The following is a 15713-nucleotide window of genomic DNA, read 5'->3' on the forward strand; positions in this document are numbered from 1 at the left end:
CTTATAAACCAATTAGAGAAAGACCAATGCCCTAGGCAAAAGAAAAAAATATTCTATGCAAAGAACATGATCAGGTGTTTCATATAAATATAACTTATTAAACATAAAAATTGCTCAGACTCACTAGTAATACAAGTAGTATGAGTTAAAAGCAACAGTAAGAAATAATTTCTCACCACTTAGATTTGTAAAGATCAAAAGATGTAGTAATATGTCATGGCCGGAAGGATGCAGGGAAATAAGCACTCCCTAATACTATTGGTTGGGAGAGGAACTGGTGTAACATATTTGGAGTGACTTGGCAGAATCTAGCAAAATTTAAAACACACATGCCTTTTTATGACTATTACTTCTTTGAATGAATTATCATCATTGCCAAATTTCATACTTTGCCTTTGTCTAAATACTACATCTTCATTTTAGCATCTCAAACATTACACTCAGATAATACTTCATCTTTCTGTACAACAGACTGTGGACTTTACTGGCATCTTTGAACTACATTACTTCTATGAATTTACCTCATGAGTGGAGGCATAGGGCCAATGGCAAGACAATGTTTCCATATACTTTTTGCGAGATTTAAAAATATGCTACCCTAGTATTATTGTACTTTTTTGTAGTAATATATACGTAACATAAAAATTAACCATTTTAACCATTTTTTTTAACATCTTTATTGGTGTATAATTGCTTTACAATGGTGTGTTAGTTTCTGCCCCATAACAAAGTGAATCAGTTATACATATACATATGTTCCCATATCTCTTCCCTCTTGCGTCTCCCTCCCTCCCACCCTCCCTATCCCACCCCTCCAGGCGGTCACAAAGCACCGAGTCGATATCCCTGTATCATGCGGCTGCTTCCCACTAGCTATCTACCTTACGTTTGTTAGTGTGTATATGTCCATGACTCTCTCTCGCCCTGTCACAACTCACCCTTCCCCCTCCCCATATCCTCAAGTCCGTTCTCCAGTAGGTCTATGTCTTTATTCCTGTCTTACTCCTAGGTTGTCATACAGAGTGAAGTAAGTCAGAAAGAAGAAGACAAATACCGTATGCTAACACATATATATGGAATTTAAGAAAAAAAAATGTCATGAAGAACCTAGGGGTAAGACATTTTAACCATTTTAAAGTGTGTATTTCAGTGGCATTAAGTACATTCACATTGTTGTACAACCACTGCCATCATCCATTGCCACAACTTTTTCATAATCCCAAACTGAAACTCCATACCTATTAAATAACCCTTCATTCCCTAACCACCTCCCCCAAACCCCGATAATCACTCTTCTACTTTCTGTCTGTATGAATTTGACTACTCTAGGTATCTCATGTAAGTGGAATCACATAGTATTTGTTCTTTTATGTCTGACTCACTTCACTTAGTATAATGTTTTGAAGGTTTATCCATGATATAGTATGTTCCATTCTATACTTCAATTTCATTCCTTTTAAGGCTAAAGAATATTCCAATGGATGTATGTATCACATCTTGTTTACCCATTCATCTTTTGATAGACTTTGGATCATTACTACCTGTGGGCTATTGTAAATAATGTTATGAACATTGGTGTACAAATACATGTTCGAGTCCCTGCTTTCAATTTTTTTTGGTAAATACTCAGAAGTGGAATCACTAGATCATGTGGCAATTCTATGTTTAAATTTTATATTATTTTATAATAGCAGTTGGGAATTATTTTCATTAAAAAGAGCTCTTCGGGCTACTATTCCTGCGCCTCCCCTCCATGCCTGCACCCACCACATACACACATGCGCGATTAAGTAAGTTTTCGACAAGAGCAAAAGGGAAAAAAAAGAGAATATCAGCAAGCCGAATACTCATAGGCCGAACTGGAATAAGTCAAAGGCAGTGGTCCTCAGCCAACCCCTGCTCAGTCCTACCCACCCAAAAGAGATCCTGTGGACTGACTGCTCTAAATAAACCTACTAGTTATTCTGATTTAACAAGCTGACATATAATAAAGGAATTTTCAGAAAAATTACCTCTCGGACTTCATCATCTTCTTCATTCTTCTGTCTGCTTTCTCTGAAACGACGTACCTGGATTATAACAGAATAAATAACAAAAATGTTACAAACATGTCTGTTATGTAAATATAAAACTGATTAACTGATGTTTTCCATTACAACGTAAAATTCGGAAATTCAAGTATAGTTTTGTTTCACAAAAGATTAAAGAAGTCATATTCCCCCAGTGACTTACATTAAAAATTCAGAAATGTACTCTAAGAAAAAGTGGCCCTAAGCAAAATGATATTACCTGCTGACCAAATGCTCCAAGTCATTGAAAAACAGCCTGTCGGACTGCAAAGGAGAAAATTCTAATGTCCTATGGGTGTTATAGTTCAGTAAAAGAACTAAAAACAAAAACCTCTCTTTTAATAGGCTTGAATTATTACACTGCTCAAATCATTCTTGGGCACCTGGCTGCAAGTCATCCAGGAGACTCTCTGAAATGGTATCTGAAGTGGGTGGGCCCCTGAAGATCCATTTTGCTAACAGCCAACCACCAAATGTTTGCTGTCTGCCAACCCTGGTCCTGGTGCCATGAAGGATACAAAGCTTCCTTTTTTACTGGTTCCTGCTCACAAAGCTCTTATAATATAGTTATATAGCTACAAATAAACTCCATTTATTTAATAATTTACTCGGCACATATTTCCTGAGCCAAGCTATGTGCCAGGTGCTATTGCAGGAACTGAGAATACAATAATGAACAAAATGGTCAAGAACTCTGCCCTCCATGGAGCTTACAATCAGTGTGTGCGTGTGTGTGTGTGTTACAAAATAAGAAACAAAATAAAAAGTTATGTTGTATTTTAGGAAGTGTATAGGATGAAGTTAATTTACAGCTAGACTGAGAAAGCTCCACCCTTACCTCTGAGGAGCCTCTGGCATTCCCAGGGCCAAATTATTTACTGATGGATTTCAACCTGCATGAGCAGTTAGACAGCGTGGTTTGATTATGCGACCAGAGAGGCGTAAAAGACTCCCTGGAAACTTCTGCACAGATCTTGGTGTTCTGTCCCGGGTTTGCTGTGTGCATATAAGGACATGAGAAACAGACGCCTGGTATCTCTCAGATCCCTACTGCCTGCCTATACTCCTCTTGCTGTACCGTTATCAGTTGCCTTTAAATAAAAACTTTAAGTGAGTATGTTCAGTGGAGTCTTATGAGTCCTTTCAAATATGTGAACCTGTGAAATCTTTGCAAAAGGTGTTAAGTGCTCAGAGAAAAGTAATGCAGGAAGAGGGACAGAGAGTGCGGACAGAGGCTACAGGATGATCATCAAAGGCCTCACGGAGAAAGCAGCAAAGCAAGAAGGTAGCAAAGATTTTAAAAGGTAGGGAATGAACCTTGAAAATAACTGGGGAAAATCATTCCAGTCAAAGGAAAGAATATATGCAAAGGCACTGGGGCAGAAGCATGGTATGTTTAAGAAACAGCAAGGAGGTCGCTGGGCTGGAGCAGACATGAGGATGAAGAAGTAACAGAAACCACATTGAGTAAGGTCTTGGGAGCAACTGTAAGGACTTTTGTTTTTAGGCAGGAGTGACTTCATCTAAACTATGTTAGGATCACCAACAGCTCAGCTGAGCTGAGGACAGAACAGAGTGTGGAGGAAAAGCACAGGCAGAAACAAGGAGACCAGTTTGGAGGCAACAGGAGTAATCTAGGTGAGAAATGGCCAGGCCTTGGACCACTGATAGAGATGAAGGTGGTGAGAAATAGTCACATTCTGTATATATTCTGAAGGTAGAGTTAAAGGATTTCCAGACAGGATATTGGTGACAGAAAAAGAGGAGTCAAGGATAACTTCAAGGTTTACCGCTTGAGCAAATGAAAGAATAGTGCTTCCACTAGAACCCTACAGGTAGAGCAGGGGCTAAGGTTCAGCAATTCAGACTGGGAATGTTGGAAGTTGGAGAGGTCTATTAAACATCCGAGTGGAAGGTCTAGCAGGTTGTTGGCTACATAAGTCTTGAGTTGAGAGGAGAAGTTTGGGCTAGACTTTTGAAAAGTCATCACCAGATGACAGTATTTAAAGTCAGGAAGCTGGGTGAGAATACAAAAGGAATATGTAGATGAAGAAGGGGTCCAAGGACTGAGATATGGAGACTCCAACTTAAGAGGCTGGAGAGGTGAGAGGAATCAACAGAGACTGAGAATACACAGACAATGAGCTGGGAAGAAAACCAGAAGAGTGTGGAGCCCTAAAAGCCAATGGAAAAAAGGTTTTAAGAAGAGGTCAAGTGAGATTTAAGATGGAGAATGGACAATGGATTTAGCACTGGAGGTCACTGGTGCTTTGACAAGAGTAAATTCACTGGAAAGAGGGAGTCGAAACCCCTGAATAGATGGATTTAAGAGAAAAATGGAGGCGAAGAATCTGGGCAGCAAATACAGAAAACTCTGTGAAGCAATTCTGCTATAAAAGAGGAAAAAAGAAATAGAATAACAGCGAAAGGGAAATAGGATCTAGGCTCCAGAGTTTCGTTGAAAGAAACAGCAGCATGTTTGTTAAGATTCAGTAGAAGGGGAAGAATACAGGAATAATATTTTTTTAAAAGACGGCACAGCATGTAACAGTGCTTGAGGTAGCATGTGATATATCAAAAGCACTGAGTCATTCACAGAAGAGAAATGAGCATCAGAGTAAAAATACCGAGCAGGCATTATGTGTCAGTGTACTGAGGGCTTACATGTATTCTTTTAATCCTCACAACAACCTTGAATGAGGTTCTATTATCCCCATTTCATAGATGAGGAAACTGAGGCACAGAGAGGTTAAATACTTCACTGACAGTTCCATAGCGAGTAAGGTCATCTGGTCTATAGTCCATACTCTTAGCCACCATGCTACACACACACAACCCCCACACCCCCACACACTCTCTCTCTCTCTCTCAAAAGTCATGATGTCACTCCAGGTGTGGATGATCATTTTGGGGAGTGGAGGGTGGGAAGGAGGGTTTGTTTGTTTTATTTATTTACTTTTTTAGAGCAGCTTGGGTTCACAGCAGAAGTAAAAGGAAGGCACAGAGATTTCCCACATAGCCCTGTCCCATACATGCACAGCCTCCCCTATTAATATCAACATCCCCCACCAGAACTGTACAGTTGTTATAACCGATGAACCGATACTGACACTCCATACTCCATATCACCTAAACTCCTTAAGGTTCACTCTTGGTGGTGTACATTCTATGAGTTTGGACAAATGTATAATGACATGTATACATGTATAACCCACCATTACAGTTTGATACAGAGTAGTTTTACTGTTTTAAAAATCCTCTGTGAATCCACCTTTTCATCCCCTTATCCCATCCCTGCCCAACCACTGACAACCAGTGATTTTTGTACTATGTCCATAGTTTTACTTTTTCTAGAATGTTACATAGCAGGAATCATACATTAAGTTACTTTTTCAGATTGGCTTCTTTCAGTTGGTAATAGTCACTTAAGGTTCCTCCATGTCTTTTAATGGCTTGATAGGTCATTTCTTTTTAGCACAGAATAATATTCCCTTGTCTAGATGTTTCACAGTTTATTCACTTACCTACTGAAGTACATCTTTGTTGCTTCCAAGTTTTGGCAATTATGAATAAAGCTGCTATAAATATCATGTGCAGGTTTTTGTTTAGACATAAGTTTTCAACTCCTTCGGGTAGATACCTAGGAGTACGACTGCTGGAGAGTATGGGAAGAGTATGTTTACTTTTATAAGAAACTGACAAACTGCCTTTCAAAGTGACTGCACCGTTTTGCATTCCCACTCGCAATCTAAGAGTTCCTGCCGCAGCACATCCTCACCAGCATGTGGTGTTGTCGGTGTTCTGGAATTTGGCCGTTCTGACAGGTGTGTAGTGGCATATCTCCTTGCTTTAATTTGCATTTCCCTAATGACATAAGATGTCGAACATCTTTTCATATGCTTAGTTGCCAACTGACTACCTTCCTTGGTCTGGTGAGGTCTTTTGCCCATTTTTTAATTGGATTATTAAATTTTCTTATTGTTGAATTTTAAGAGTTTTTGTATATTTCAGATAATAATCCCTCATCAAATTTGTCTTTTGCAACTATCTTCTCCCAGTCTGTGGCGTGTCTTCTCATTCTCTTCACATTATTTTTTGCAGAGCAAAAGTTTTTAATTTCAATGTAGTCTAGTTTATCAATTACTTGTTTCATGAATCGTGCTTTTGATGTTGAATCTAAAAAGTCATCACCATATACAAGGTCATCTAGGTTTTCTCCTATGTTATCTCCCAGGAGTTTTGCAGTTTTGCATTTTACATTTAGGGGGTATGGTCATGTTATATTTACGGCACTTGACTGACAAATCCACCCATGCTAAGAATTTATGAACCTAACACATCCAGAGCCACAGAGTAAGGAGTTTTAGAGTGTGGATTATCTGCCTTCCCTGTCAAAGTACCTGGCATTTAATATTACTGGTTGTACATTAGTTGACACCATAAGGCTTTAAAAGAATCATGTTAAATGACTAAAAGCACAAAAGTAAAAGGGAATGAGTTTTAAACATAACATTGTGTTCTTCTGCTCAGAGGGAATTTGGAAAATACTGGAAATGATCCCCTATAATCCCACTACCTGAGCATAACCACTGATAATGTTTGGAATATCTTCTTCCATTCTTTGCATACACGCACCCACTCACATATAAAATAAAAATAACTGGGATCACATTGTGTATAGTTTTACCACTTTGGAATTCTTTTCCCACTTAACACTGAAAATACTTTTGCATGTTCTTCAAAAGTGTAATTTTTAATAGCTGCATAGTATTCCATACTGTGTATGTGCCAACATTTATTTTACCAAAACATCTCCAACTTTTCCCCACTGCAGATAACACTGACATAAATTACTCCCCATTCTAAATCTCTCTCTCATTATTGTCTTAGGAAAATCTCCCAGGGCTGAGTTAAAGGACAAATCTTAAGCTTCTTGACATGCTTAAGAAGGCAAAAATGCTTTTCACTGCAGCTGTTCAAACTCTGATACTCCTACCAGCAGAGTACTAAGTATCTTTCTCAAATTGTTGCCACTTTGATAGATAAAAAATACATTTAATTTGAGCTTCTTTGATTATCCTAGGTTAAATACCAGTTTCATATGCCTATTAGCCATTTATATTTCTTTTGTGAACCACCTATTCAGGTCCTCTGTTCATTATTCTATTGAAATGTTTAATATTCTTCTTAAGATTCATAAGAGCCCTTTAATGTAGTAAGAATATTAACCTTTTGTTCTGCCCACATACAAATATTTTCTCCATGTCGATACCTTCTCATTTTGTTTTTTGACAATTTGACATGCAAACATTTAAAAATTTTATGTAGTCAAATCTAAAGAGCTTTTCCTCTGCTTTTATGCTCAGAGGGACTGCATTTCCTAGATGAAATTCAAAATCTCAATCAAAACTTAATAAAAAATTGAGATAAGCAGACATTTTCACCCTATGGGGTTCATTTTAAAGCACTTTCATGATCTTCAAGAGAAGATACTAGCTATGGGCAACAAAACTAACATTCATTGGGTATCAATCATATTTGAGACTGTGTTCTAGACACTTATTAGACATTTTCTAATTTAATCCTCACTTTATGATCTCAATTTTATAGATGAGGAAACTAAACAAATCAGTGAAGTTAGTGATTTACCAGAAAGAAACTTAGAGCTACTCTTAAGGAGAGACTATCTAAATAATAGATTTTCCACCCCAAATTAGTTACTCACCTCTTCATCGATTTTATCTTCTAGGGCATCAGTATGACGTTCTTTAAGAAATCGCTGTGTTTTTTCCAACTGATATTTCACTAATTCCTCTATGGCATCTTTTTCTTCCTTGTCCACAAATTCTTGTACTGCTTCACCCATTCCCCTTTCTGTTAGAAGTGAGAGCTGCACGTTCTGTAAGAGACATATAAATCACTGGATGCAGCATCTTCCTTACAAAACAATTCTGTATAAGAAAGGAAAATTACAGAATAATTTTACCAGAGAAAAAGACAAAAAAGTCATCTAGTTATTGGAGGGAAAACACAGCAAAGCAAAATAAATCAATGGACGGTAATTAAGCCTACTGATAAATATTAAGGGCCAGAAAAAGCAAAGTAAAAACAAGAAACAGGGGTAGAGTACAGGACTTGTGAAAATGCAGAGGCCTGAGAGGCTGGGACACAGAGTCCAGAAATAGCAGCTGATGACTAAGAGAGCAGGTTAACCAGTGTGGTAGGCAGAAAAATGGCCCCTAAAGGTGTCCACATCCTAATCTCTGGGACCTGTGAATATGTTACATGGCAAAGGAGAATTAAGGTTACAGATGGAATTAAGGTTGCTAACCAGCTGCTACAAAACTGGGAGATTATCAGGGACTATCCAGGTGGGCCCAGTGCAATCACAAGCATCCTTGAAAATAGAAGAGGGAGGCCGAAGAAGGGAGTCACAGAGAAGTATCCGGGGAAATGACGGCCAGACAGATCCAGCGTTGCTTGCTTTGAAGATGGAAGAAGGGGGCCCGGAGCTAAGAAACACGGGTACCTCCAGAAGCTGGAGGAGATGAGGAAATGGAATCTTCCCTACAGCTTCCAGAAAGGAACACAGCCTTGACAACACCTCAGTTTTTGTCCAGTGAGACCAGTGTCTGGTTTCTGACCTACAAAACTGTAAGGTAATAAACCTGTGTTGTTTTAAACCACTAAGTGTGTGGACATTTATTCCAGTAGCTGTAGGAAGCTAATACAACCAGAGGATCTCAAAGTGGCATATACCCACAAAAATAAGAATAGCTTCACCATCCAGTAACTCTGAAATTACATCCAGATGCAAGAAAATTAAATCCTGGATTCAGACTTAGGTAGTAGCGATAAAAAGAAAGAGGATAACAACACTGACAATAATAGACACAATAATAACAATATTAATGACTGACATTAATTAAGCACTTATTTTTCTTGATACGTAATAACTATAAATGAATGTAACTGTCACCTTGCTTACTTCATGGAGACATTCTGAGGATTCATTTTGTTTAAACTATCAATTACACATATCTTAAATTAAAATCTGTTATTATAAGATAGCCATTATCTAAACTGAGAACTGTAACTAAGAAATTACCTTCTCTGCGGTTTGAAAATACTGTTTCACAAGATCTTCTACCCTTAGAGTTGTTACTTCTGAAGGTTTTGTGATGAACTTCCCAAAGTTGATCTCTTCTCCTAGAAAAAAGAAGTCCATGGAAAAAAAAAAAGTAGCAGTTTCTTTTTTAATGTTAAAGTGCCCAAACTCACTGAAGGTTGCTGTCAGTGAAGGAGGTATGGCCAAACTTTATCAACTGTCAGTTTGCTCAACCCAGTAAATTTTGAGGCAAAAACATGTCATTTTTGCTAATATCTAGAGTCATTTCCCCAAAGTCTGTATTTCTTTTCCAAATCTCCAAGTAGTATGTCTCTTGGAGCTATTCTCACAGAGTGGTCCACAGATCTCTGGGAGTCCCCCATACTGGTTCAGGGGGCTTAAGGTCAAACGTACTTTCATAATAATACTAAGACATTATTTATCTCTTCCACCATATTGACATTTGCACCGATGATACAAAAGCAGTCGTGGGTAAAACTGCCGGTTCCTTGGGGTGAGTCAAGGCAGTGTCTCTGAGTTCTACTGAGAGTCATCACTTTGTACTCACAGTTCAAAACAAGACAAAACAAAAAGCCAGTTTCACATAAGAATGTCCTTGATGAAACAGCAAAAATTATTAATTTAATTAAACCTTGGCCATTAAACACAAACCTTTTTAATATTCTGTGAGACAAATGGGAAGTAGGTTTAAAGCACATTTGCTTCATTCCTAGGCAGGATGGTTGTCTCAAAAAACAGCAGGTACGGAATAAAAAGAATACTGGGCAAGAAGTCAAAAAGCATTAGGGTCCAGTAGGTGCTCTGCTCATAACCTTTGTCAGGGAAATGAATATTAACTGTCTAGCACGTGTGTGACCTGGTGTGGAAAACACAATGATAAAATGACAGGATGCCGCCCATAATAGCAAATGATTACAATACAAGATGGTAAGTGCTACAACAGAGGTAAGAACAGAAAATATGACACACAGAGAAGAAATAAATTAATTCTTCTCAAAGAAGGCTGAAAATAACATGCAGATAGCAAACGCAGTTATCATATGACTCAAGACTTGCACTGCAACTAAGAAGTCCACATGCTGCAACTGAAGATCCTGCATGCTGCAACAAAGACCCCACGTGCCATGACTAAGACCTGGCACAGCCAAAAATAAAAACAAATAAATTAAAAAAAAAAGACTTGCAGAATGAATAAGACTTACTAAGCAAAAAAGGAAAAAGAAAAAGTATTTTAGGCAGAGGGAAAAGTTTATGCAATGGCTTGGGGGTAAAGAGGCACAAAGTTTAGTGTGCCTCTTACAAAGTGGTGAGGACAAGTGAATAGAAATCTTTTTTGAATTTCAAGACAGGAGAATTAATATTGCTTCATAAATATGATTACTATATTTTACTACGCCAGACACAATGTTAAGACCATTTACACACAGTATATCATCTAATCCTCACAACAATCCTGTGAGGCAGGCACAGTTATTATCCTGATTTTGTAGACAAGAAAACAAAACATCAGAGATTAAGTAATTTGCATGATGTCACACATGTAGTTAAAGTAGCAGAGCTGGCCAAAACAACAAACAATTTCATGCTTTCGATAAGATATACAAAAGGGTCACTGTTTCCATTCAGCAATTAATGTTTAAACAAAAAAGGGATCATGAGAACAAAACTGACAATGGATGAAACTCAAGTAACAAAGTACTAGGTTCTATACTCCACATTCTCACAAATGCTACACCCCAAAAATTCAAGGAATTGATAAGGATGGACAATTAAAGTAAATCACCATCAATAAGTAACTAGCTAAAATTCATAGCATAAAAATATCATTCTCTGATATGAATTTTCCCCCCCTAAAACAGTATTCTATGAGCTCCATTTAAATAGCCAAATGACTGTTTCAGGCTGAATTAACAGCACACACCATTGTGATCACAATTTCACTATGAAACAGAAGCTCATTAAATCGGGGTTAATAAAAATCAAGGTAGCGTACATGTAAACAAGGGCCATATTTTTCTATGAAAATTCTGACTCGATAGCTCTAAGGAGATGAGCCTCTGTATTTAAAAGGACCAATACTTCTTAAGAAGAAGCACTGTTTCAGTCAGATGACCTGTTTTTGATAAATGCTAAAATAAGGGCAATTCGTTTTTATGAACTTTAATTGGAAATTAATTATCTGATCAATAGAAACATCAAACTTAAGCCCTTAAGTACATATCTTTTTAACATTCTGGGACACCTCTTATTTCAAAAGACTAGAGTCTTCTTAAATCACTGTACACTGTAAAGCTGAAATATTTAGCCCTGCAAAATTTGAGAGTATGTTCTCTGAACATTAATAATGTATAGTAAATAGTAGATATTTAAACACTTTATCTCTAAAGTATGTTGTTAATCAGCAGCACGTTTTTAAAAAACTACGAAAGGCTTCATTTCTTTATTGATATCCACAAGTTTACAAATGATTTCTATCTAATTTTTAGAAGAGATTTAATTATGCCAATTATCAGTTTATTTGTCTGAGATAGTAGAAAGAATCATAATAAAACATTTTCCATTATTGTTTTATACTTTTACTGGAGATTGATTTATGTGAAGCCTATAAGAGCATTTTTTAATTTGTAAAGATAACTAGCTTACCAGTGTCTTCCTTTTGTTCTCTACGCCTGAAAAAATGGATAACATCTTTTGGATTAGCTACCCGGTCCACAAATTTCTGGCTAAAGCGAAGAACACTGAACGGTTCAAAGCCTCCACTATAGTCCACCTGGAAATACAGAATAAGCTATGAAGGCTAGGAAAAAACAGATCACCAATTTCAGTATTCATGTTTATGTGTAATACTTTTAAGTTAATATGTTAATGTTCCACAATTCATTTTAAAGATCATGATGATGTTATACCATTTATTCTACTGAGAAAATAAAACTTCAAAGGTTTACACTTATGCAGAACATTGTTTGATGGAATCAAGATACAGTAAGAATTCCCACAATGTCAGAAAATTACATCTCCCCATGATAAAACTAGCAGTCTAGGTACCAGGAATATCATCTGAAAAGGATGTGAAATTTCTAAACAAATTTTTTAAACTTTTAAAACAGAAGGAGATTCTCTACCAAAACAAAATGCTGGCCCTAGATGCATCTGTTAATTGGTCTATCATGTAGGGATAAGCTTTTACACTAGACAAAAATAAATGCTGGGAAAATCCATGGAAGAAAAGAAGCTAGTCTGTGAGCTTTGAGAAATGATCACCTTCCTTCAAAACACAGTACAGTCATCCCTCGGTATTCACGGGGGATTGGTTCCAGGATCCCTAAGAACACCCAAATCTGTGGATGCTCAAGTCCCTTATATAAAATGGAGGAGTTCAACCAGCCCTCCATATCCGTGGATGCAGAAGTGCAGGTACAGAGGGCCGACTGTTTCTATTTATAAAAGAACTAATAATTGCTCTCAAGGCAGGCTCTTTCTAAAGAAGTCTATGGTGGTACCAAGCTCTTTACAAAGAAAAATACTACATCTCTTTCTAAGAGATATAATTGTTCTCCTAAACTAGCTGTTCGTATGCTCTGGGAATCAGCATTGTACCACATCACCAGCCTTTCCAGATTACTCCTAACCTCCACCCCACTTACCCTCTTCATCATACTTAGCACTAGCTAAGAGTTTGTTCATGTATTCACTATTTGTTTATTGTCTCTCCTCACACCTCCACCTCCTGTAACCCTCGTCTATTTTACCATCACTGTGGCCCTCCTCCCCGCCCACCAGCATGCAGAAAGAAGGTACTCAACATACATTTGTTCACTGCATTAGTGAATCAGTAAGCGTCCTCTAGCCAACACAATGTACTTCTGGAATACTACTTACGTGAAAATATTTGTTCTTTTGTTTCCTTAATGAATTAATAATTTAGTGTGTTTAGAAAAAGGAATGCCAATTTTCAATTCAAGTCTGGTTGGTTCTAATGGTATCAGGCAGACACAGATGAGGAACATGGGACCTTCTGCCCTGATAAAGAGAACTATGTGGTTCCCCCGAAGCAACTATGTTTCTGTTACCCAGACCATCTCTACAGCTGCTGCCATGTTCTAAAATAGAAAATGCCAAATGCTCAAGCTATTGGGCCTCCCCAAAACTCTTCAGACATTTTTTTTTTTTTTTTTTCCTGTACGCGGGCCTCTCACTGTTGTGGCCTCTCCCGTTGCGAAGCACAGGCTCCAGACGCGCAGGCTCAGCGGCCATGGCTCACGAGCCCAGCCGCTCCGCGGCATGTGGGATCTTCCCGGACCGGGGCACGAACCCGTGTCCCCTGCATCGGCAGGCGGACTCTCAACCACTGCGCCACCAGGGAAGCCCCTCTTCAGACATTTTTAACAACTGTACTCCAGCCTAGTTTTATTTGTAATTTTCTGCTCCTAAAAGTCGCAAAGCTCGTTCACTAAGCAAACTTTACTGAGTGTCCACAATGTGTAGGCACTCTTTTAAGGGCCAGGGGTACCACCATAAGTAAAACAGCAGCTTGGTTGTGAAGAAATTCACAAGCTGACTGGGAAGATAAACTATGTAAAGAAGTAATTGCAAGCAGAATGTGATGGTGCTGTAAGAGTATGTACACCGTGCAGTGCAGCCAAAAAAAAAACTTTAAAAAAATATTTAATAAAACATTATTACATATATATGTATATATAACATTTTATTACATCTTCTGATAGTGAGATGTAATAAAGCCATTCTCTTTCTTGGCAAACTCAAAAAAAAAAAAAGAAGTATGTACAAAGTAGACTGAGGACACAAAGGAAGAAGCAACGACTCTGAAGGGAAGTCAAGAAAGGCTTCTTTTGGGGGCTTCCCTGGTGGCGCAGTGGTTGAGAGTCCGCCTGTCGATGCAGGGGACACGGGTTTGTGCCCTGGTCCGGGAAGATCCCACGTGCCGCGGAGCAGCTAGGCCCGTGAGCCATGGCCGCTGAGCCTGCGCGTCCAGAGCCTGTGCTCCACAACGGGAGAGGCCACAACAGTGAGAGGCCCGCGTACCGCAAAAAAAAAAAAAAATTGGGAGTTGTCATTCTATAGGTGACCATATGCCTAGACTGAACAGAGGGCTAACTGAAAGATAGGAAGGGACAAACATCATTCGTAGTAGAGAATGCCGAAGAGTGATTCAGTAAGATGACAAAAATCTACTGGATTTGACAACTGAAGGTCATCTTTTCCACCTTAGATGGTGGGGTCAGAGCCTTGATTATAGTGGATTGAGGAAGAGAGTATTACATGAGCAATATAGACAATGTATTTTTTTGAAAGAAAATTAGAAAGGGCAGGAGCTAGGAGAAGGGAAAGGCAGAGGGGCCAAAAAAAAAGTCTGTTGTTATTTGTTTGTTTGCATGTATCATGATAGAAAAGATAAGCAGGCTTATAGGCACAGGAAACACTTCAATTTCTTAAGACTTTTCTAATACTGTCAAATACTTATCAATTCTTTCCACATATTTATCAAGCACTTGTTATATGTCAGGAACTGTTCTGTGATCTTTGGATATATTAGGTAAGAAGATTCACAAAGTTCCATGCTTCTACAGAGCTGATAGTTTTGTAACGAAGGACAAACAACCAAAATAAATAAATTGGGTGTAGTAGGTTAGGAGGATGTGTTGTGGGAAGAAAAGAAAAGAAAAAGTAGAGAAGGGAAGTGAAATCAGGAGTGTTGGAGAGAGGGTATGGGGGTTGCAATCTTAATTAGGCTGGGGCCCACTGAGGTGACATCTGAGCAGATCTGGAGGAGGTGAGAGCATGTCTGATGCATCTGAGGAATTACAAGAAGGCCAAGTGTCTGGAAGGGAGGGAGAGAAGGGAACAGTAAACGATGAAGTCAGAGAGCACAGCCAACATATCAAATACAATAGACTACTTAGAAAAAGAGAAAAATAGAGAGAAAAAAAAAACCAAACCTATCAAAACGAAACTATGATTAAATCAAATCCTGGCTGCTTTATTATTTTTTCCACCAACGATGACTGCTCTTTTTAGTATACGTACTCTCTTTGGTACTTTTCCCAAAATATCCACGTAAACTGTACAATACTCTCCTCTGAAAATCAATAAAGTTGAATTTATCTAAAGAGGACTTACTCGCAGTCGTATAAGAGGCTTCTCTGGCTGTCGAGAATTTCCCAGACGTTCCCGTTCTGCATTTTCAAGCATTTCTTCAATCTCAAAATAAAGATATTGTCATGTCTGGGGGGAAGAGGTACTACCAGCTGGCATCTAGTGGCTGAGGTCAGAGAGGACTTGTAAAAATCCTACCATGCACAGAACAAGCTCCCACAACAAAGTGTTACCCAGTAAAATGTCAATTGTGCCAAGATTGAGAGATCCCGGGCTCCCTGACTAGGCCAAGACAAATCCATTCATTTTCCTTCTCCCTGGCCTCAGAGATTGGGTTCAGGGACAAGTACATGACCTCAGTCCAGAGAAACTCAATGCTAGGGGTTTATTTGGAACTACTG

At 38.4% G+C, this 15713-nt stretch overlaps 1 protein-coding gene across 5 annotated transcripts in view; it reads right to left on the reverse strand.

Annotated features, from left to right (window-relative positions):
* Positions 1-15713, reverse strand: part of MRE11 (MRE11 homolog, double strand break repair nuclease) — a 64956-nt gene that overhangs the window by 23420 nt on the left and 25823 nt on the right. For 4 of the 5 annotated variants that reach the window (XM_060160234.1, XM_060160235.1, XM_060160230.1 and 1 more), the window contains 5 exons: positions 15337-15417; positions 11842-11968; positions 9178-9278; positions 7795-7968; positions 2013-2069 (listed from right to left, as the gene is read on the reverse strand). In XM_060160234.1, the coding sequence (XP_060016217.1) occupies positions 2013-2069; positions 7795-7968; positions 9178-9278; positions 11842-11968; positions 15337-15417 (540 nt within the window). The remainder of the gene's footprint in view (positions 1-2012; positions 2070-7794; positions 7969-9177; positions 9279-11841; positions 11969-15336; positions 15418-15713) is intronic. The other variant, XM_060160232.1, reaches the window with a different exon arrangement.

The sequence above is a fragment of the Lagenorhynchus albirostris genome, chromosome 9, assembly GCF_949774975.1.
Source record: "Lagenorhynchus albirostris chromosome 9, mLagAlb1.1, whole genome shotgun sequence".
NCBI lineage: Eukaryota > Metazoa > Chordata > Mammalia > Artiodactyla > Delphinidae > Lagenorhynchus > Lagenorhynchus albirostris.